Raw genomic sequence first — 22,536 nt, forward strand, 5'->3', positions numbered from 1 at the left:
ATTATGCAAATTCAGCCTTTCTTCCATTATTTCACCACTTGGACTCTGGACCAGAATAAAAAGAAACAAAAGAAAAAAGAAAATAAATGAGTGAATTTGGAAACAAAAATGCAATCCAAATTTCCAAATGCAACACACACACCAGTTTTAAAACTAATGTTTTTCCACTTGCTACTTTGCCTCTTACACTGCTACAGTGAAAGAGGCTGAATTGTTGTGGATGCTCTGGTGCCTGCCCTGAGCTCTGTCAGATATGCAAGCCTTTAAAGGCTGGCTGCTTAAGAAATTTTACTGCAGAGTTGTGTTTTACAGCAGTCAGGCTTGCATTTTTGATTGTCTAGTGCAATGTCCTCATACTTCTCTTTTGATTTGTTTTCAAATTTGGAGCTTCACGGGTGTCATGTGAAATCATGCACATAAGGAAATGTGTGTGCACAAAACAACTTCGGTTAATAATAGAGAACCTTGGGGTTTGCATTTACTGACGAATTTGAAGGTCTCCAGCTGCAGTTTCCATCCAGAGTAGGCAGCACTCTAGTTCATTACTTCCTGCCCAATTTCCTCCCTTTGGTCTCTGGAGAAAATATTTCTTTTTCAGCGAACCTGGATTTTATTTCTACCTTTACCTCCCAGTGCTGTACACAATCTTTGCAGAGAGCAGAATCACTGAAGTACCACATGCAGTGGGGAGTTCACAGGTGACTGAGGGCACCCCATGTTTTCTGTTTACCCCCTTGTGCAGCATTGCACAAACAGGATCAAATGAACCTGATAGATTTCACCTGACATTACATTTCCCTGTACAAAGGAGCAGCAACGTTTTCTTGAGCAAGTGATAAGCCTTTTGAGAGAATGGGGTATTGTATTTTTAGACTTAATGTCAGCAGCAGAAAACACTGCATTTACTTTGCATTCTTTTTAATGTTCACATGAGAACAATGACATGAAAAGGCTGTACCTCTGGCCTGAAAGTCTGTTAGAACTTTTATTCCCTTTGTGGGGATTTTGCATGTCTCCTCTATCCTCTCAGAGGAGCAGAGACCTCTTTTTCTTGACACTGTTCCCTGTAAAAGTCAGGATCTAGCCCCAGAAAAATGGAGGAAAATTCCAGATAGTAGCACAGCTCCTTTTGTTGATTTTCCAGACTGAATTAAAATGTATCACAGTACCCAGCCTTTAAATTGCCCTGTAATTTGTTCACTGATGGCTTAGTAGCACATCCTGCTTCTGGAAAGTGGGTATTTGTTGCTTCTTTTAAAAGAAGCATTGTTTTTAGCATTTAGTTCTGATGGAGCCAATGCAAAGAAGCCACACAGAGCCATTGCACTCATGGCCACTCTTCTGCACTTGGTTCAGCTCCTCACTAGACATGACAGGAGAAAAAGACTTTTGGTGGTCATGAAAATGCCTCTGTGAAGCCTCTTTCAGGCAACATGAATCTCCTTCTAAATCCTTCTCCAGGAGTGAGGGAGGCCAACAAACACTGCCAGTCTTGTGCTGAGAAATCATGGTGCTTTTGGGAATCTGCCATCTGCATTCATTCAGTTAAAGCAAAGGCTGTATCCTTCCTTTCAGACTCCTCAGAGAACATCTTGGAGAAAAAGAAGTTGAGTTGACGCTGATCTTTGATGCTGTAGAGGAGGCAGACCTGGCTAACTACACGTGTCACGTGGAGAACAGGAATGGACGGAAACACGCAAGTGTTCTTCTGCGCAAGAAAGGTAACTCTCCCTTTTTAGTCACCTCTGCTCTCACCTGCCTCAGCAGCAACACGTCAGTCCTGCTGACTTCTCTGGGCCAGGCTGGACTCCTGTGTGTCTGCTTGGAGCTGAAGTTTGTGTACAGCTTCAGTTTACCTTTCATGGGGGGAAAAAACATCATGAATTGTTCTTCAGTGTCTAGCAAATCAGCCTTGCAGGTGATGCACTGGCCTGGAATAGTCACCCATAAGGCACCAATATAATCAGTGGAAGTATTTTGGACTAAATAACCTATGAGTTTGACCCAGAGCTGAATGACTGGGCCAGGTGTGATGGAGTTAAAGTATACATTTCTTAGGACAGGTGCCCCGGCAGTGAGGTTAGATGTTCTCCTATTTCTCCACTTCCTGGATTTGTGTTTTAAATTGAAAACTTTAAACTGTCTCCATGCATTTTGATTTCTAACTGCATTGGGAATGAAAACATGCAGTGGGAGCTACAAATCCATGGAGAATTAGCCCATCATGGCTGTCTTGCTTGATACTGTTCCTGAATGGTGAACACCACTACTGACAAATTATCTGTAGCAGAAAGGAAACCATTTGGATTTGAATGTGCCAAATTAAAAAGTGCTACTGTGCTCTGCTGTTTGAAAAAGTCATTATCGAAGGAGTGTAACAGTATTTCATTGCAGTTCTTATGTTGTTTGTTCAATCAGCTCTCCTATTCATAAGTAGTCTGACATTTAAATTGGATGGTGATCTCTCTGAGATACAGTGCATTAGGCAATACAAAAGCTATAAGACAGTAATTGCTGGGAAAGCAAAGGAAGATTCCACCCTTGGGAAAAAGCTGTTATGTGAAACCACACATCCATCCATGGCTGAGGCCAATTGTATGAGATTCCACAAGGCCAAGTGCTTGGTCCTGCTCTTGGGTCACAACAAGTCCCTGCAGCACCACAGCATGGGGGCAGAGGGGCTGGAAAGCTGCCAGGTGGCAAAGGATGTGGGGATGCTGCAGTCACCCTCCCTGAAGGGACTGGAAAGCCATGTGGCACCTAGGGACATGGTTTAGTGTTGGGCTTGGCAGTGTTGGGTTAATGGTTGGACTCAATCATCTTGGAGGTATTTTCCAACCAAAACAATTCTATAATTCTATGATCTAAACTGACAGGTTGTCACAACTTTAATTAAGGAATTTGGTCATCATGATGAAGGATTAGTCTCTTTAGTGCAAAAAGCATTCTACCTTTCCTTCCACTGAACCTCATAAATATACAACTGATAGTAAGTATATCTCTGTTGGCACTGGTAAATGTTCTGCTGTGTGCATATATTAGAATAACAAGCTAGGTTTATTTATAACAAAAAAAATGCAGATATTTCAAAGCTCTGCTGAAATTATGGAAGAAGCACTGCTGAATACAGAATTTGGAGGTGGAAAAGATCACTTTGCAGCTACTATTTCATTTCTCTCTGCACTGTGGCTGTAGAAAACTTATATTCCCCTCAGGCATTCTCAGTAGTTGATTTTCAAGCTATTAAAGTGTCATTTAAAATAACCACTGTATTTTACTGTGTCCTTTGACTGCCTGTCCCATTGTCCTGTTTGTTATTTATTAAGTTCTCACAAATACTTGACCAAACTTTTCCTTTCTGCAACTTGATTTAATTGCTCCTTATCCAAGCTTTCTCCAGCTTGGATTTTACTGTAGATATTCATGAGCTAGGAAATACTACAGTATTTACTGAGCTGGGATAAGATTTAGAGCAGTACTTGCAGAAAGCTGTTGACCAGCATCCTTTGTGTGTGTGAAAGAAGGGATTTCTATTGCAATGTGCTGCAGCACAGATCTCTCAGCCAGAGAAATCCCCCTCCCTCCAAAATCTTACCTGTAAAGAGCTGCATGATCCATGTTTGACAAGAGGCACTTGTAGTTGTGTTTTGTCTCCAGACTGTCCTGGTGCTGTGGGTTACACCTGGGCTCTGTTCAGAGGTGTGATTGCACCCTATCAGGTCTGCACAAGGTGGCATTAGGCATGAATCCTGCCAGTCTGAGAAGGCTTGGATAAAAAACAGGAATAAACCCCAAATCCAAGATGCAGATGTAGTAGAAGAGTTTCCAGAGCTCTTGTTTTGACATTGGACGTTTATTTTTAGCACATACTTTGCTTAAAAAAAAATAAAGGAAAATTATCTGTTCAAATATTTCAGGCAAAATGTATGGAAATCTTTTGCTGTATTAGGGGTACAGTCCTCACAAATCTTCAGGAGAATACAGGAGTGCTCTCTGCACAGCTCCAATGCAGCAACATCCCCAGAGAATGTGCCATCATTTAGGGTTATTTTTATTATTTGGGGTATTCTCCTGAAAAAGAACCAAATCCAGTTTCAAACCCAAAGCCACCAATGCAAAGGCAGAATCAGACATGCTCCTAAGACTTGAACACAAATGTTTGCTGTCACATTCTTCTTTACTGACTTAATTCAAGACCACATTGTTATTTCCTTTCAAGCAGTTCAGAAGTAAGTTCTGGACAATCCCAGGCTTGGTTTGCTTTTATTTTTTTTTTTCTCTGTGCTGTCCTAGCATATTTGGGGCTCAAATTACATGGAAAGGCAGTATACACCCACTTGTCCCTTAGTTGTGGGAATAGTTCAGGATTCCCTTAAAAAGAATTTGGAAAAAGTCCAGTATTTTAGTGATTGAAGTCTATGTAGTCTATAATATAACTGTCCTGAAAGATAAATAACTTGTGAGGAACTGCAGAATAAAATCAAACCATGCTTTTAGTGGCAAGAAGTAGCAAATTGAGATAAAAGTAAATATTATGATGACTTTTCCTCACAATTTATTTCAAGGAAGCTGCCTTTAATCAAGACATGCAAAGAACTAATTTCAGGGTTAGGGGTTTTTTTTTTTGATACTGATACACTACTAAATTATGAGGAACCTCTGAAATATATTTGTCTATCATTAATTGGGAGTTTGGGAGACTTTTGCTGGTTTATGTAATATGTTGTGGCAAGTTCCTTCTACATTATTTTACATTATAAACTACCAATATTATTATTTGCTATTTTTCAGTCACTGTTATAGCACAGAGCCCAGATTCAAATTCTTTCCTAATGTTTGATATGCTGCTTCCTTATTTATCTCAATGAGGACCACTTGAAGAGGAAGGAATTAATCAGAGGCCAAGATTAAGTAGAATAGGCAAGAAAATTGAACATTCAGGGTTTTTCTCATTGCCTCCACTTGGGAATGGAAGTAAGGAGCTCAAAAGCCTTGGCTTTCTGCCTCCTTATGTCTGTACTCTAGGAGAGTTTATGGGGCAGAAGGACAAATACAGGACATGACAAAGCTGATCAATCATGGCTTTTGAGCTGGATTTTGTGGGTTTGCTTAGTACCCTGCCATTTACCCCCTTCCCAACCCCCAAAAGTGGTTACAACTCTGTGCTCCTGTGTGGGCTGCAAGGCTCAGCATTTTCTCTCCTTCCACGCTGGCAGCTTTGCCATCATCTCACTTTCCTAACAAAAAAGATTCAGTACAATAGAAAAAAAATTCCCTCAAAAGTGATTTTAACCAACTCTACTCTTCATTTGCCCAGATTTATCCCCCAGAGCACATGCAGGCTTTATCATGCAGCGTAGTAAAAGTCCCATGAATTCCCTGTGTTCTCAGAGAGATTAAATAGCTATTATAATAGACTTTTTCCATCTATTAGTCCATGACTTCTTGCCAGACAGACATCAGAGATATTGTAAACTGGGAATAGCTTGACATCTGATGTTAATTATTGAAATACAAGGCATGGCGAGGCAAGAATAACCCCCAAAGATACGCAACTAATTTGCTTTTTATCTTGAAAGTGACACAAATGACATACGAGTAATTTTTTCTGACCTAAGTTTCAGAAGCATAAAGATCACAAAAACTTTGTCTCGCCTGTATTAGTTTGGCAACTTCTCGCTGTGTTTATCACAGCAGCAAATATCTTCATGACGTCTTATCTGAGCTAACACAGGCTGTGAGAGTCAAATTGTCATCCTCTGTCTTTTATGGCTAAGTAATATGCCAGGTGGTGTTAGGAGCAATATTACTTCCAGAGGACATTTCAGGATAAAGGGCAATGCTGTTCAAGCTAGTCTCGTGCATCAGATGGAGCTCTGGACTGGTACCCAAGGAGTTGGATCCCATTTTGTCATTGGTTTGCTGAATGACCTTCAATATGCTGCTTCTCTTTTCTAAGCCTCTGTTTCCCCAGCTGTAAAAGATGGATCACTGTGTTTGGATGGATTTGTGAAGTTGAGTTCTTGTGGTGTTTCCTAACAGAAGCATCTGATAGGAAATTTTAACTAGCGCTAGTTCCCATTAAAGTATAATGTGAGCTCTACAAATATGTGAGAACTCCGTTAGCAGCTGTCACAGCTCAAACAAAGTGACTCTTTGCAGCCTGACATGTGCTCCTGGCTTCTTGTGTTGTCTTGGGCTCCCTGCATCCTCAATTCATTTTCCAGTGATCCAGCTGAAGCCCTGGCTTGGCAGCTCACATCAACTTGTCCATGGGTTTCACAAATATAAAACCAAAGCTGTCTAATTTGGGGAGGAGGGACTAGATCCTGCCCAGTGGGGTACAATTTATCTGTTCTCACATGCTGCAGACAGCGTTTGATGCACTCTGCCAATGCAGAAGGTTCAAACTCCACCAGCTCATTAAAAGTTGATTAATCCTCTGTGTAAAGTCGCTACATATTTCCTGTGTAGGAGAATTACATATATAGCCTCAAATGCATTTTGGATTTCAGATGGTTATTTCAGATGGGCAGTAGATGGAGTAAATGAGTAAAGTTAAGTAATAGGTAATGGACAAAATTATTTGGCATTCTTAAGGTTACAGTGGTTATAATTGGAAGCTGCACAATTTTATGTGGAATTGTACAGTGGATTAGAGCAAATAAAGCTTGGAAAGATCATAACCTTTTTGCCTTTCCTTGCTAATTTTAGATTTGATCTACAAAATAGAACTTGCTGGAGGACTGGGAGCCATTCTTCTTCTGCTTATTTTGCTCGTGACCATCTATAAGTGCTACAACATAGAGTTAATGCTGTTCTACAGACAGAACTTTGGAGGAGATGAAGCAGCTGATGGTAAGCAGTTGCACAGCAAACTCAATATATGCAATGGAAATATTTCAGAGACTCGAAGTGGCGAGATTGAAATAAATGCCAAAAGATACCTGCTGCTAGTTTAAGTTCAAACTACTAAGCACCCAACAGTGTAAAGCCCTGAGACTTTCTCCCAAAGCCCCCTGAGATCAATGAGTCTTTTCACAGAAATGTCACTGGGCAGTGCCATGGGCAGAAGGGAGGCAGAAGAATTGTTCATGAGTCTGTTATAGTGCTCAAATATCATTTGTGAACTCACTCCTTGGGGGAACTCTTCACGTTCATGTGTCCACTGTCACACATGCCCAGGGCCCCTTGTCCTGAAATCCATGCTGGGTCTGGACAGCCTTTCACCTGGAGTTCTTCATTAAACATTTTCATTTTATTACCACCAGGCTTCCAATGACCTTCTCTGGCTGGTGAGAGGTGATTGTTTTGAGGCTAACTGGTTACCTCAGTTAATTGGGAAACTGCAAACAACTTGGTGGGAATGTGCAGCTTGCCTGGGGAGTATGTTTAGGAATAAACTAGGCTCTTTCCCATTTTTCTTCCTCTCACTAGCATATATTCTGTTTGGTGCCTAAAGCTAAACTTGTATTTTTAAATTGAAGCTTTAATTCTGAATATAGAACATTCCTTCTCCTATGAAGCTGGAGTAAGCCCTGTAAACTCAATCCAAGTGCTTTAAATCCTTTCATTATGTTATTAACACATAATTAATAATTAATATGTTATTAATATGTATCTAAGTAGTATCTGCTAAAGAGATAAAGTGCAATATTCAAGTACAGATGCTTGCCATAGCCCACTGCAACTCTTAGCAGTCACACAGGCTCTGGAATGGTACATCTACAGAATACAATACATTTGAAATGAGAGCAGGGAATATATTATCCATAGTGACAAAACAATGTGCAGTGGCACAGACATGTTTCTGCAATTGGCATTACTGTTATCAAAGAAATAAATGTTTCTGTTTGACACTGGGTTGATATGGTGTGAAAGTGTTCCACCACAATGAAGTCCGTAGGAGTTTTGGAGAATGGGTGGAATGACATCTAGGGGATTTTAGAAAGAGGAAGGATGATCCTTGTGGGTCCCTTCCAACTCAGAATATTTTGTTATTCTGTGATAAATAACAGGAATAGAGGTCAGGAAATTTTGCTCTTTCTCAATCCTCATGTGTGACTGGGAAAACCTAAAATTACACTTTTTTCATACTATACAATACTGCACAATATTTATACTGGTGCCTAGGACAAAGAGAAGGGTGAAATGTGATTTGGGAAGTACTTTAGCTCAGATACCTCAGGATTATACCAACATAATATCCCTGGTTAACACCAGCCAAAAGTGGTAGCTTCGTCCAGTCTGCTTTGATTTGTTTATCTTGTGGTTTTGGTGTGAAGCATTTTCATTCAGACAATTTTCTTGGTTCAATCACTTTTTAATTTATGAAACAATATTATTTTCTGGTTGTTTAGAGGAAGCCCCATGACTACATAGGGAATTTTGTGTACCTATTAATTTTGAAAACAACCTTTTATTTTTCTAGCACATGATTGTAGACCTTTCACAGGTTTGTCTCTTGTTCTGATCCTGCAGGATGAAAGATGGAGGCAGACAGTTACAGAAGTCAAAGCATATATGGGAATGTTTGTTTCTTCTCATGTAGGCTGTAGTGGGAGCATACAGAGCTCCCACGAGCAACCAGCTGTATAGATGCAATCACAGGGTCATTTCCACTTATATGTGTATTTCTTTAAAAAAGAAGATTTGGAACTCACCAGATTTACTTTATTCCTATTTCTAAAAATATCCCATGTAAGCAATGTTGGACACACTCCCTTCCTGTATTGTGTGTAGCACTGCTTTTAGAGAAAATGACACTGAGGATTAAGGGATCCATTTAGGAAATGGCTCCAAACAGAGCCTGCAGAGCAAGCGGTGGGTGAGCGTGGGCAGCTCCTTCTTCCCCATCCTGCTACGTGAAGCTTGTGAGGAGGGAGCTGAACCTGTGGAGCTGCAACACCAGTGCCCAGACTGCCAGGAGCCCAGGGGAGCTGGTCCTGTGAGCTGAGCTGACTGCACAGGGCAGCTGTGCCCCTGCAGGGACAGCACCTCGGGGTGCTCTGTGCCCAGGGACGGCAGGGCTCTGCTCAGCTCTCATCCTGGGCACGGATGTTGCCTCCAGCATCACTGGCATCTCTTAAAAGCTTTTGGCAGGCTTCCTTATGGACAGGGTGGCAGGTTTTGGACAGGCCTCCAAAGCTGGCTGGCCTGTTGACTTCAGAGGAATGTCAGCAAGCCAGGTGGACATCTTCCATCGTCCCCTACAGCTATGGTGACACTAGGCAAATTGCCTTTTACAAATATGTAATTTTTCACATGCTTTGACTACAGCTCTGACCCTCATGGGTCTGGCTTTGTGCCCGGAATTATAAGTAACCATCAGTTCAAGGTCATAAAGAGATATATTTTATTATGATTAGATATATTTTTATTGGAATATATTGATGATTTTTAACTGCTTTAATTATGTTTCATGTGCACTATTCTTTACAGATAATTGGTACTCAGAAACCCTCCATTCATGCAGTTTTGCTCTCACAACATTAACTATTTGATTTTTCATCTTCTGTAAATAATGGCAGCTGAGCTCTTCCCTGGAGACTGAATTGCTGAAGGTTGACTTTTTCGATATACTATTTTGCATTACTGCAGAGGAATACAAAGAGAAATGTCACTTAGACAGTCTGATCCCAGCATGGATCCTCAGCTCAGCAGTGGCACCACTTCTGTTCCTGGCACAGTCACGAGCCCTTAGCTCTATGTTTCAGAAGCAGAGCTGGAGAAAAGCCCCAGTGCTGGGCAGCAGGAGAAGGAGGAATGTTGCTCTCAATAGGAGTTATTTCTTTCTCTTATAAAGTGAGCCCCGAGCATTTAAAATCTCCTGGATCGAGTGACCTCTAAAATTATTATACAGATTTTTTAAACTACGGGAATTTTTGACAAAAAATGCTTTGAGCTCTTTGTATTTAGCATTGTTTTCTAAATAGTCAGTATTCGTTTGAATTAAGTCACATCTTTTCTCACAAATATTTGTGGAAGGAAATTTTCCTTGCTCAAAATTTTCCAGGCTCAAAAACTTTTCCAAGCTCAAAACTTTAATATAATCCTAGCACTATTGAGAAATAAAAGTTGAAAGAATTGCATTACCAATATGTAAAGGATTAAAATAAAAAGTTTCAGCATTAGTATTTGCATTAAAATTTCACCCACAATGTTTTCAGCTACAACACAAGTTTGAACACATGGAGTAGAGTTACTGCTCAACATGCAGAAGGAAACTGAAAGGATATTCTTTGTCTGGATCCATAAGATTTCTCTCTGGAAGGCAGATTATATGTTCTTCTGAAAAATCCCCATTTTGTTGGGAGATGCTTGGTGGTTTCAAGGAATAATACAATTTCCTAGTACTCCCCTGTATTCTTTATAGTTTGTTCTTGCAAACAGCAGGCTGAACATTATCTGTTTTCTTACAGACAACAAGGAATACGATGCTTATCTTTCATACACCAAAGTGGATCCTGATGCATTAGATCATGATAATAATGAAGAGGAGCAGTTTGCACTTGAAATTCTGCCAGATGTTCTAGAAAAGCACTATGGATATAAGCTCTTCATTCCAGATAGGGACCTGATCCCTAGTGGAAGTAAGTATTTCTGACCTTTCAGTTTTACTTCTGTCTGATGTGTCACAAAGGCCTGGACTGTATGTCAACAGCTAGGTATGGAAAACCTCTCCTTGGGAAGTGGTTGCAAGGATGGGAAAGGTTTCCTCAGCCCTGAAAATCTGAGCTCTCTATTAGAGCTTGCTGAAATCAGAGGGAACTGCTGTTGATTTCAGTGGAGGCAGGAGCTGGACTTTCCTCAGGGGAAGGCTTCAGCACTGCAAGCAATACCAAGTCTAATATGTCTACATCAGGTACATGTAATTAAACAGGAAACTTTCCAAAAAGGTCTTATCATCTGTGTTACACCATTGAAAATGGGATTATAATTTCTTTTGTGATTAGTTGTTTGCCTACAGAAGCTTTACAAGTAAAAATTATCTTTTCTGTTGTCTTTTGGTTTTTTCCTTAACTTGGAAGTCTCATAAAGATTCAAATAGTTTCCCCATTATTGGTAAAGATACAATTTCTTTATTAGAAATTTGACTAAGTGTTGAATTTCTGAGCAGTGTCGGCATCGTGTAAGTCATGATATTGTGTAAGTAATACTAATTATTGGGAGCACTGTGTACAGCCCAGTGAGCTGATGCTGTTTTCCACGCTGAGAATGAAATAGAGCTGTCCATTTCACATCAGTTTTGCTGCCAAAGCAGCACCTTTGGATGTCTGTACCAACAGTTAATGCTTTCCTAGTGGTAATTATGGCATTTCTTCTACCAGATTCATTTTTGAGCAAGTCAAAAAGACCACGAATCATTCATTGTGTTGATGAATTTTGAATGCACAGTATGTTTGCTGTAATATCACATTTATTTGAAATGCTACCCCTGTGAAAAATCAGCTTTTGTTTTGTTTTGTTTTTTTTACAAATTACGTTTCCAAATCACTTTCATAAAAACAGTACAAGAGAATATGAACTTCTCTCTGTATGTGCTACTGTATAGGAGATATGAACAAGAGAACAAAGCAATGGCTGTAGTGGAGCAGATGTCCCCAAAGATGGAACAGCTCGAATATAGCTGCATTAGCAGCCTGCCTGCCAAAAGACTTGAAACTGCTGCCTTGCTGTGCCAAACCCCAGTGCCTGACCCAGACATTGGAGCCTGTTTCTTCTCTGACATTTGAGAGAGCTGGAAACAGAGCTCTGAACCCTTCACCAAAGGGAAAGAGGAGGCAGAGATCATGCAAAGTCCTGTGCAGGAACCTTGAATTTATCATGTGGATTTGCAACTCCTAGTTTAGAGCTGACTCCCTTTTTCTTTTTGCCCCTGCAAGGTGTAAGTTTTTCTCCCATAGTGACAAATTCCAGAAAGGGGACTTGGATCATAGCCTTCTCATTTCTTATAGTACAAGCAAGTTAGACCAAATTTTAAGATATTATTAAGAGAAAATACATCTTTTTGTGATTAAAATCACAGAGTTGTTGTAACTAGTTGTTTCATATCCAACAATATAGCAGAGTTATACATAGCAATTACGGAACTGAACTAAAGAGTTTAAAGCTAACCCTTCAGTGATAACTATACTGAAGCACAGATTAATCTGAAATGATATTCTTTTTTCCAATTGTTGTACCAGCCAGTATGGTATTTTATTTTTGTCTATTTTTGTCAGTCAGGCACTCAGCAAATACTTGCCATCACTTTGTGTATTCATTAAATCTCTCCTGAAAATGTAGGGTACCTGAAAATGTCAGTTCTCATTTATGAACATTCACAGATTTAATCCCTCTTCTTTCCTCTCAAACTCACTTTTTCAGTATTATGAAAAGGCCTGATTCTAACACATGGAGCTTCAAGAACGCTTAATCAGACATAATGACAATGCAGAATAGAATGTGGAGCTGAAATGAGTGTGATTTGCATGCTTTAGCTTTGAAAAAGACATGGGGGAAAGCACTTCATTTTAAGGGGGGCTAGAGGGAGGGCGAGGGGATGGGGATGGAGGGAAGACTTGGCCTCCTGCATGGTGAGTTCCCTGTGTGCTCTGGAGCAGAGGAACTTGGCTGTGCTTTGCCTGATGCTCAGCACTCTCACAAGGACTTGCAGTGCTTAGTGAAGGCAGTGTGGTGTGGAATGGGCCTCCTGGAAACTTCAGGGGTAAACGAAGCATTCATTAGAGTGACTGTCTCAAAAAGTGGCAGATGTGACAAAATATATAGCTCTCCAGGGTAGATTTCTATAGAAAAACAGGGGGTTGATCACAGCTATCATTATATTTTAGGAAATATCTCTTCTCACGTGCTGCATTTGCTCATCTTTCAGTGTAAATTACTTCCATCAATGTAATCATTTCCCACTCTCCGCTCCGATGCGTTTCCTCCTCTCTCTGGTGTGCCTGTGTGTGTCACCCCAGCAGTGCAGCCAGGAGTGAGGCTGGTGCTGCCTGCAGTCCCTGCAGTGGTGAGGAGCTGCCACGGGAGGGTGTGCACCATTCGCTTCCTTCCTGGCATGCTGCATCTCCTACAGCTGCTCCCTGCCTTTGAGTGCAGGCAAAAAATAGATTTGTCAAACAGTATTTCATTAATTTTCTTGTGCAGTTCTCCAAACAACCTAAAAAGCTGACTTCGGGAAAATTCAGGGACAAGTTTGGTTATGTTTTTGTCCAGCTGGCTCATCGCTAACCTCTGGGGAAAAGCTGTGATGGGCTCTGCATATCCCTGTGCAGCTGAGGGGGAGATTACAGCCAGATGTGCTTGGCTGAGACACATCCAGAGTCACCTCCTCCACGGGGCACATCAGAGCTCTGCTTTTGGCTCTGGGGACCGTCTGGTTCAGGGATGGCCATGGAGCCACTGCTGCTGTCCCCAGGAGGACAGAGGTGCTGGCTGCTGGCTCTTCACCACTGGGAAGCAGATCCCAGTGTTCAGGTCAGCTGGGGCTGAGTAGGTGTTGGTTTCTGAGCCCTGCCAGGACACAGATTTTATCCCAGTGGAGCATTTTGTCCTGGTGGGAGGGAGAACTACCATGAAGGATGCCAAGGGTGACAGTGATGCCCATCACACAGGGAGACATGGCAATGCAGGCCAAGTCTGTGAGCCAGGAGCTGAGCTGCATGTTATGGGAAGTACTGTAGCAGCTGTTCTTTCTTAGAGAATATTCTTTGGTCTTAACAGAGTGAGTGTTCTTCATTCTGTCGAAGCTGACAGCACACACACCTCACTGCCCAGGTAATTTGGGCATAATTGGACAAGTTAACCTGCAGAAGGAGACTGTGATCTCTGAGATGCACTTGCAGTTGTTACTGAATTCCTTAACAGCTCTCCTTATTTTCACTCTATTCATTTTCAGGGCTCTTTGAAAAAACCCTTTCCCACAACAAACACTCTCGAGCTCTGTGAGTTCTTTTTTTAATTCAGTGTTAGGAGACCTGAGCTGTCTGTCCCTTGGCTCATCCTGGGACTGGGCTCTCTCTGGAATGAGGCCATCACTCTGCTCTGTGTTTCAGCTGTTCTGGCCCAAGCTAAGAGAAGCAAAACATATTTAATAAATAGGAAAAGCAAGACACGCAATCATTGGTGTTATAATAAAGTAATCAGACTCAGGGTTTTGGGAACTATTCAGTTAGGAAACCAGGACTGAATTACACTTCTATAAATAACTTTCTCAAGTGATGGTCACACTGCCAAACATAGAAAGGCTGGTTATTTTCAGAGTGCCAAGAACCAACCAGCATGGGTTTGATGGTAGATACTCCTTGGTTCTTGTGGTGCTGCAGACCATGTTTCCCAAAAATATCACTAGGACCTTATATGATTTCTAGTGTTTCTTCCTTCTGCCTCAACTGCTTCTGCAAATCATCTGAATCTGGTTAGTCAGTTGTTGCTTTGTGTAAGCAACTCTGTGTCCATGGTGTTCATTAATTTCCTTGCTCTTAGTCTGCTTGCATGCTAGCTTTCCTTCCAGCCTGTGGTTAATGTAGCTCGTTCAGGATTCCATAGGCAGTAACACAATGTTTTAATTGCAAACGGGATGCATCTCTTGGAATTCTCTTCTTTAGTGCTTCAAACAGTTGAACATGTAGACAGTGTTTGGTGAGCACGTATCTGCTGTCTTCATGGTGATTTGTCTTCATTGCTCAAGGGCAGCCATGCAAAAACAATGCTTGGGTTTGGGTATAACATTTCTTGTGTCCAATCCTCCTTCAGCCTTGTATTGAATTTGAAGCAAATAAGTTACTGATAGAGCCACTCACAATGCAAATTTTTTTGTTTTACCTATGAGACTTGCTAACATTTTGAGAAGAGATTTGTACCATATTGCAAAATGGTGTTTCAAACAGGGCGGGAAAAGGTCAAAATTTAAAATGTGCTTTTTCAGTAAAATCAAGTGGGTTAATTCTAATGCTGACATCTTATTTTTACATTCTAATTTATGATAAAATAAAATCCCTGGGAACTAAAAGTGAATCATTCCATGCTGACTTTGTCAAGACAATTTTTTCCTCCCCTTACAATGAAATATCATTGAAGTTGACATCTCCTGCAGCAAAACTGAAGTTACAGCAGAGTTATATTTATCTGATGGAAGTATGTTGCTCTGGAATTTTACATTGGATCCTAGTTGGTGACGTCATTCCTGAAGTCCCTGTTCAGTATTTTTCTTGTAAGTGAAACAGAGCCATTGCCTGATAATAATTTCTTAGCTCTCTGGAAAGGTGAAAGCAACTCTTTCTCCATCCCACACTGCAAGATAGATTGCTTGGATTTAATATCTTCTAATGGACTGAACACTCGAGACAGACAACTGAACTTGTGGTATTTGGTGAAGTCTCAAATTCTGAAGTAAAATGAGAGTGAGTGATTTAGCAACGCAGAGGTTTATGCAGTCAGACTGGTACTACTGGAAAGAATAAAGATGGAATTTGGAATTTCGAGACAGAAGTCTGTCTCCCCATGCTTTCCTTCACAGATATGTTCAAGTTGTACAAAGTTGACATATTGTAGAGTGAACCCAATGGAACCACAGGCTCCAGGAAAATTGTCATCTGCCTTCAGTAGTAGTCCCAAGGCTGGAATTATTGGGAGTACTAAGTTCTTCTGGACCAGATGGCTGGAAATTTGGGGTACCAGTTTCCTATGATTCAGTGTACTTTATCCACAGTGCACTAACAATTGTTGGTCCCCTGCTCATTGGCCACTCTATTTGTGACCAGCTCCAAATGTGGAATTTGAGGGATCTCCTCAGAGCCGTTTGTGAAGGTGTTCATTAGTCAGCTGAGGACAGAGCTCTAACCTGTTGCAATACCCAGTAAGGAAGGTGGGCATCCAAAACAGATGTGAGAAGCACAGAGGACAGAAATATCCACCTAAGAAAATAGGGAATTTCTCCCATCTTCCTCCCACCCTGTTTGCCCAAAGTGGAGTGTGACAAGTTTTTCACTGTGATGGTATGATGGATTATTGTTGGGATGTTGCTACTGAAATGACTGGTGCTGGATATTTGAAGAGATGAAAGTGGAGTGATTTTGTTTGCTTGTTCTGTTGGTTTGTGTTTTTTCTCAATGGGATGCATATTGGATATGCATGGCCATGCTCAGCACTACCCTGGACATGTGGTACTGCCCAGTGTTGTGTCCTGCAGAGAACTGTCTTGTGCATAGCAGTGTTCTGAGCTGTTTGGAGGAGGGATGAATATGTCACAGGAAAGATGCATGATAGTTTGTTGTTTTACTGTATCTTGCAGATTCAACCTCTAATGATGAAGCTTCCCACCTAAATTCTTTCTTTTTGGGAGCAGAAAGAAAGGAAGAAAATGAAGAGTCTGAGCTGTTGATACATTGGGATAATATCTTTCCATTGTATTGAACATTTCTACCTTTCCTTAAGTTTTGTTTCACCAGTTCTGCCTATCATTTTCTCATTGTTGCTGATTCTCTCCCTGCTCTGCTGCCTCTCCCATGGATTTTAATGTTGAATTTTTTTCATTAATGAGTAACTATTTTACACAGAACAATGTGGGGGTTTTCCTCATGAAATATTTCAAGAAAAAAAAAACAAAACTGTAAATGCTGCATGATTAAAAATTCATAAACCATTAACTAAAAGTCAGGATTGTTGCATAGACATTTGTAATGTATGTGTATGTCTTAAATTTTTGTGTGTCTGTGGGATGTTTGCAATTGCCTCTTTTTTCCATTTGTGAAAGAAATTCTTCTTGCTGCTAAGTGGTGAAATAAAACATTGGTAAAGGCAGATTTGATGCTAACGATGCCTTCAGTCTCATGAAAATAAGCTATTTTAGAATGTTCCTTTTGGCCTATTTTGTAGTTATTTACTTTACTGGAAGTGGTGTGAATAAGCATGCTGTGGTATGGTGCCTGGGACTATAAAATGAGTCTTGCAGTAACAGATGTTGATTAATGATGTTATTTGTAATTATTGTTCCTGCTAGAGGGCAGATGTGTAAGAGAGGTCCTGCCCTGTGCTGAGTAAAGATCTGTTCTGTGCAGCTCTTGTGTCCAAGTCTTCATTTCTAACACGTGCTTCTCCTCTGTTGTCAGGCAGCACATTCCCAGTAGCATGGTCAAGAGGTTCATGTAGTTTAAAAACACAAAGATATCCTGTCTCGAAGCTTGCAGTTGTAATGCTGTGAAACCAATGAACACTTTCTGCCCTTAGCGGTTTTGTTCAAGTGATTTCGTTTTTCTGGTCTTGACCCAAAACCCATTGAAGTTTGTTGAAGTCTGTTCATTTGAATGAGTTTTGGATCAGTCCTGTAAGTAGATCTCTTTTCCCATCCTGTTCCATGTCAGACCAGTGCATTTGGCTTCTCTTCCATACCATCCCTGGGATAAGTGAAACTCAGGGATCCAAGTCCAACTCCAAGAATATTTTGAGGTTCCATAAACTGGCATCATGGAGCTGCTGATGGGGCTGGCATTTCTGCTTACACTGATCATTTGCAACTACTTGGCATGCATGAATAAAAGAATTTTACTATTTTCTTTGTCACTGATGTCTCAACAAATAAATACTTCCAATATGTTTAAATTTTCCATTTGTTCCCGTCACTTGTGAAGTTTCTGTTAATACCTTGGGGTACATAGAAGCACAGGTTTGTGATACTAAAACAGACCACTGGGCCACAAAGGATGATGTTGTGCTTTTGTGGTCAATAGCTAAAGAAGGGAAAAGCTACCGTGATGCTTCTATGCAATAACACAAGTTCTGCATGTGATGAGGGTTCATTTCTTTTTGAGCTCTGGCAAGTTATGGTTTATACACCCTGCAGCACCCTCATGTCCTTGCATCTGGAACACGGGCACTGCTTCCCAGAGTGTGCTTCCCTCAGCGTGGTGTTAATCATAACCAATGTTAATGTTCAAATTTACACAGACATTACATTGATCTTGACCTGTATTTTTTCACTAAGTGAACTGTGTGTGTTTTGTTCACCAATGCACCTACACAGCAAGGGTGTTCCGTAAATGTCATTCTGCTGCAATGAACAGGGGAAAATAGCAAAGGATGGAGGGTGTTATTAAGGACTTTTCTATGTGTACTCCATAAATAGAAATATTTTGTGATACACAATCCTACTTTTGTTGGAGTATATTGAAATGCCCAATGTTTTAAATGGTGTGGATCAGTAAGCTGTAGGATTTTGTTATACTTGATTGCAAGCCTGATGTTTTGATACAATAGACGTCTTTATTCTTTACTCTTTCTCTCTTTCTATAATTTGTAGCCTACATTGAAGATCTCACAAGATGTGTTGAGCAAAGCAGAAGACTCATTATCGTGTTAACTCCAGACTATGTTCTCAGGAGAGGATGGAGTATTTTTGAGATGGAAAACAGACTCCATAACATGCTAGTCAGTGGAGAAATCAAAGTTATTTTGATTGAGTGTACTGAATTAAAAGGGAAGGTGAATTATCATGAAGTGGAATCATTAAAGCACACCATCAAACTACTCTCAGTGGTCAAGTGGAAAGGACCAAAAAGCAGCAAACTGAATTCCAAGTTTTGGAAGCGCCTAGTCTTTGAAATGCCAGGGAAGAAGAAAGAGGTGGTGTCTCGGCATCAGGTGCTGGATTCTGCAGAGCAGGGCCTCTTTGGAGACCTGCAGACTGTGCCCTCCCTGGCCGTCACAGGCACCTCTGCCACGCTGGTGGAGTCGCGGGCGGATCTGGCGGATTTCCAGCAGGCAGACTCAGTGCACATGAGGCACTTCTGCCGCGGCTACGAGTACGACGTGTCGGCAGCCGCGCTGCCCATCGCCTCCATCAGCAACCACCACACGTACTGTAACATCCCCCTGACCCTCCTCAACGGACAGCTACCTCTCAACAACGCCGTCAAGGACCCCCAGGAGTTCCACAGGAACAACCCCTTGCTACCTTTATCAGCCAAGGAGCTCAGCTTCACCAGTGATATCTGGTAGTGAACATCAGGACTCTTTAGAGATGCTTCATGGCCGCCATGAAGACACCTTTGTAAAGAACTTTGCCCTAACCCCATGGGGTGAGAAAATCTATTCAAAGCAGCAGCACACTTGTTTGCTTTTCTACTTGAACTTTTTTGTTTACATTTACAAATTATTGACAAAGGGGGCATTCTTTTGTAACTCAGTAATGTCCTGCCTGTCTTTTAATGTACAGTTTTATTGCTTCTTTAAAAAGGAGGGGGGAGAGAAAAAACACATCCCACCACTTTACAGTAGGTTTACAATCTGGGATGGGTAAAAGGTCACTGTATACGATCTCCAACATCCATACATATTTAAGTAACAGTATTTGAAATACACAGAAGTTGTTGGGTTTTTCACATAGACTTCAGTAGGGTTTGAAATTCTAATCATGCTACAAAAATTATTATCTCCTGCTCAGACCACAAGGGGTGAATCATCCTGAAAAGGAAGGAGAAGGAAACCTTCCTGATAACATTTTCTCACAAATACTTCTTAGAAGATGCCCAGCTGAAACAATGCAGATGAAGCTTTATCAATAAAATGCATAGTAACAGTTACTACAAAATAAATCACCTGCTTCCATCAGCATCTCTTCATTTTATTATTGAGGCATGTTGTATTCCTAGTCAAAGGTTAGCAATGTGGTTTTATTAAAAAACTTACTAGAATATTGGAAGCTGTTTAGAAGGATTTTAAACAATTTTTCTGTCAACTATAGATTATTTCACAATTTTTTGCAGATTTTTAATGACTTTTTTCAAACAGTCTAAGTACAAATTTAGGTGTGTATTGGCCAATTCATTAATCTGAAATTTCATAAGATCTAAGATTTGTAGTAAAGTAATTTTATGCAGGATTTTTTTTCCAAAATCAGTAGTTACAATTTGAAATTAACCATTTTTTTTGTGAGAGCATCAGCAATAGAAAAGAAGTACTACAGCAATATTCAGAGATTAGGTGTTAAATTATTTAGGTTTACTAGTAAGTCTGACTTCAGTTGCAGTGATAATCACCTGAAACAGTTTTCTCTCTCGTTTATCTACCTGCCAACTTATGTACCTTTAAAACATGGCAGAAGCAGGAATATTTCTGCTGTCTGCACAACTAGTGAAAAGTGGTATTTTTTTTAAAGCAGCTGGTAAGCTCTTGCATGTCTCACTAGTGTGAGTGATCCCATCAGCCCATAGGATATTCTCATTTATCTCTCACGGATGGCATTCCTGCTGCTGGTGGGTAGAATTGGTACCCAGGTGCTCAGCATCAGGCATTGCTGCTCAGCAGGTGCCAGTGTGTGCCATGGAGATTTCCATACTCAGCTGGCTAAGGGTGGCAGAGTCAGGCTGTGGAGACAACAGTATTAAAGGGGAAAAGCTCTAAATTATGAAGGCAGAAGCCAGTTTTGCAGTTTTTGGCATGGCTCTAATGAAAACACAGCAGACATGAGAGTTCTGTCTCAATAAGAACTGCTGGAGCAAGTTCCCAAAAATATTTTTATGGCAGGCAACCTTGCCTGTGTTTCAGTATGTCTTTAGCGTTGTTCTCTTTGATTGCATGAATAAAAGTTAGCACTCTGCACTCAGCTGCCTGTGGTTTCATCAGCAAACAAGTTCAGTAAATCCTTGACATTTCGCAGTGGTTCCTAAATTGTACCCTACAGTCAAATGGAAACAAACACTGACCTAAGACTTAAAAGTATCCAGAAATGGCCCAAAGGCCATGAGAATGATCTCAAATGTGCAATAATTCATAGAGGTTGGTATTTTTCCATTGCTTCTTTCCCCAGTTCTTTATTCTGTGCCCTCCTACACCAGTTATTGTCTGTAAGATTTTTCATTAGGTTCTAAATAATACATGTTTCTCTCATTTTTTCTAATATTATTATGCATTTGACACTAACACTGAAAATGGAAATTCTAGAAAATATATTAATTTATTACACAGTATAGAATTATAACTTGCTCTTTTGTGAAGTTAAGTTCCAAACATATAGGTGTTTAATAGATGTATTTTTCTACTGAGAAAAAAAGCGATTTTACCTCCATTATAAATATATGTATTTCAACGTCCTCCCAAAAATTTACAAAATTTGCACTGTTTTATAAGTGTTACAGACTGTGTTTACACTGGCTATGTTCTTTAATGCAAAGTGTAATTAAAAAAAACAGAAAAAAAATCCTGAAAGAAAACCCTGCATGAAAAGAGCTGCATATGTTTAAATGAAAAGCTGTACTTTTCATTATTTTCCTTCCCACATTACTCTAGAATCTAATTAATTCACATAGAATGTTCAGTGAGATTTTAAACCTGCTACTTCTGTATTAAGCATGCAAACTCCAAAAAAAAAAAAAAAAGAAAAGAAAAAAACATATGCAGGTTGGTCTGCTTCTTTTATTTACAAGGATTTAAAATGGGTAACAAATTCATTTACCTGATGATAATATCTCCTAGAGCAGTAGTTATTCCAAAGCAAAATGCAGTCATGTTTGCATTGAGGAAACATGAAAAGAACAGTTTTTCTGTCATTTTGCAAAAGCACATTGAGTGTCTGTGTATCGATATCTTTTAGTTATAGATGCCAAGTCACAATCTGCTTTAAGACTTCTGCGTGTGTATTGAGTACTACGACAATATATACATGAATCAGACCTGCCTGTACCCCTCTGCTTTAGTGTGGGGGTGGGACTGAGCTGGGGGCTTCCTGGTGACTCAGCTGGGAGTGATGCCAGTGGAGAATCGTGGAATTGTCTAGGCTGGAAAAGATCTCTAAGGTGATTGAGTCCAGCTGTTAACCCAACCCTGCCTAGCCCACCACTAAATCATGTTCCCAAGTGCCACAGCCACATGGTTTTTATATTCCTCTAGGGATGGTGACTCCACCACTTACCTGGGCAGCCTGTGCCAGTGCTTGGTCATCTTCCAGTGAATAAATTTTTTCCTAATCCAGTCTAAGCCTCTGGTGGCACAACTTGAGGCCATTTCCTCGTGTCCTGTTGCTTGTTACTTGGGAGAAGAAACTGAACCACACCTGGCTACACCCTCCTTTCAGGGAGTTGCACAGTGAGAAGTTCCTCCTTGAGCCACCTTTTCTCCAGGCTGATCCCCCCCAGCTCCCTCAGCTGCTTCTCATCAAACTTGGGCTCCACACCCTTCCCCAGCTCTGTTGTCCTTCTCTGGACACGCTTCAGAATTCCTCTGACATGCAAGAGGCCGAGTGTTTCCATAGGTAGCACCTAAGAGTCTAGCAAATTACTGTCAAACAGTGAAATGCATCCACCTGTGGGACTTGGATGGCACAGGAGCCATGGGCTTGTCCCTCTGTGGGAGTTACCTCCACAGCAGCCCTCCCGTGGGGTCCCTTGTGGCTGCAGTGGCACCTGGGTCAGGGCCTTGACGGCAAAAATGTTCCAGCTCATTCATGTGAAATTCATTAGCTGGAACAGAAGGGCATTTGGGCATTTTGTGTTCCTCTGTCTCACCAAAGCCATGGTGGCTTTATCAGCTGGGTTTATCAGG

At 40.8% G+C, this 22,536-nt stretch overlaps 1 protein-coding gene across 7 annotated transcripts in view; it reads left to right on the forward strand.

The window, feature by feature from the left end:
• IL1RAPL2 (interleukin 1 receptor accessory protein like 2) overlaps positions 1-22,111 on the forward strand; it is a 349,905-nt gene extending 327,794 nt beyond the window's left edge. For 5 of the 7 annotated variants that reach the window (XM_085060499.1, XM_085060500.1, XM_085060502.1 and 2 more), the window contains 4 exons: positions 1,576-1,721; positions 6,715-6,858; positions 10,422-10,592; positions 18,299-22,107. In XM_085060499.1, coding sequence (XP_084916625.1) covers positions 1,576-1,721; positions 6,715-6,858; positions 10,422-10,592; positions 18,299-18,996 — 1,159 coding nt within the window. In that variant the 3' untranslated portion in view covers positions 18,997-22,107. Of the gene's footprint in view, positions 1-1,575; positions 1,722-6,714; positions 6,859-10,421; positions 10,593-18,298 lie in introns of all 7 variants that reach the window. The other 2 variants (XM_085060505.1, XM_085060504.1) reach the window with 2 other exon arrangements.
• Positions 22,112-22,536: the final 425 nt, after the last annotated feature.

The sequence above is a fragment of the Lichenostomus cassidix genome, chromosome 4A (genome assembly GCF_008360975.1).
Source record: "Lichenostomus cassidix isolate B80296 chromosome 4A, HeHo_3.0, whole genome shotgun sequence".
Taxonomy (NCBI): domain Eukaryota; kingdom Metazoa; phylum Chordata; class Aves; order Passeriformes; family Meliphagidae; genus Lichenostomus; species Lichenostomus cassidix.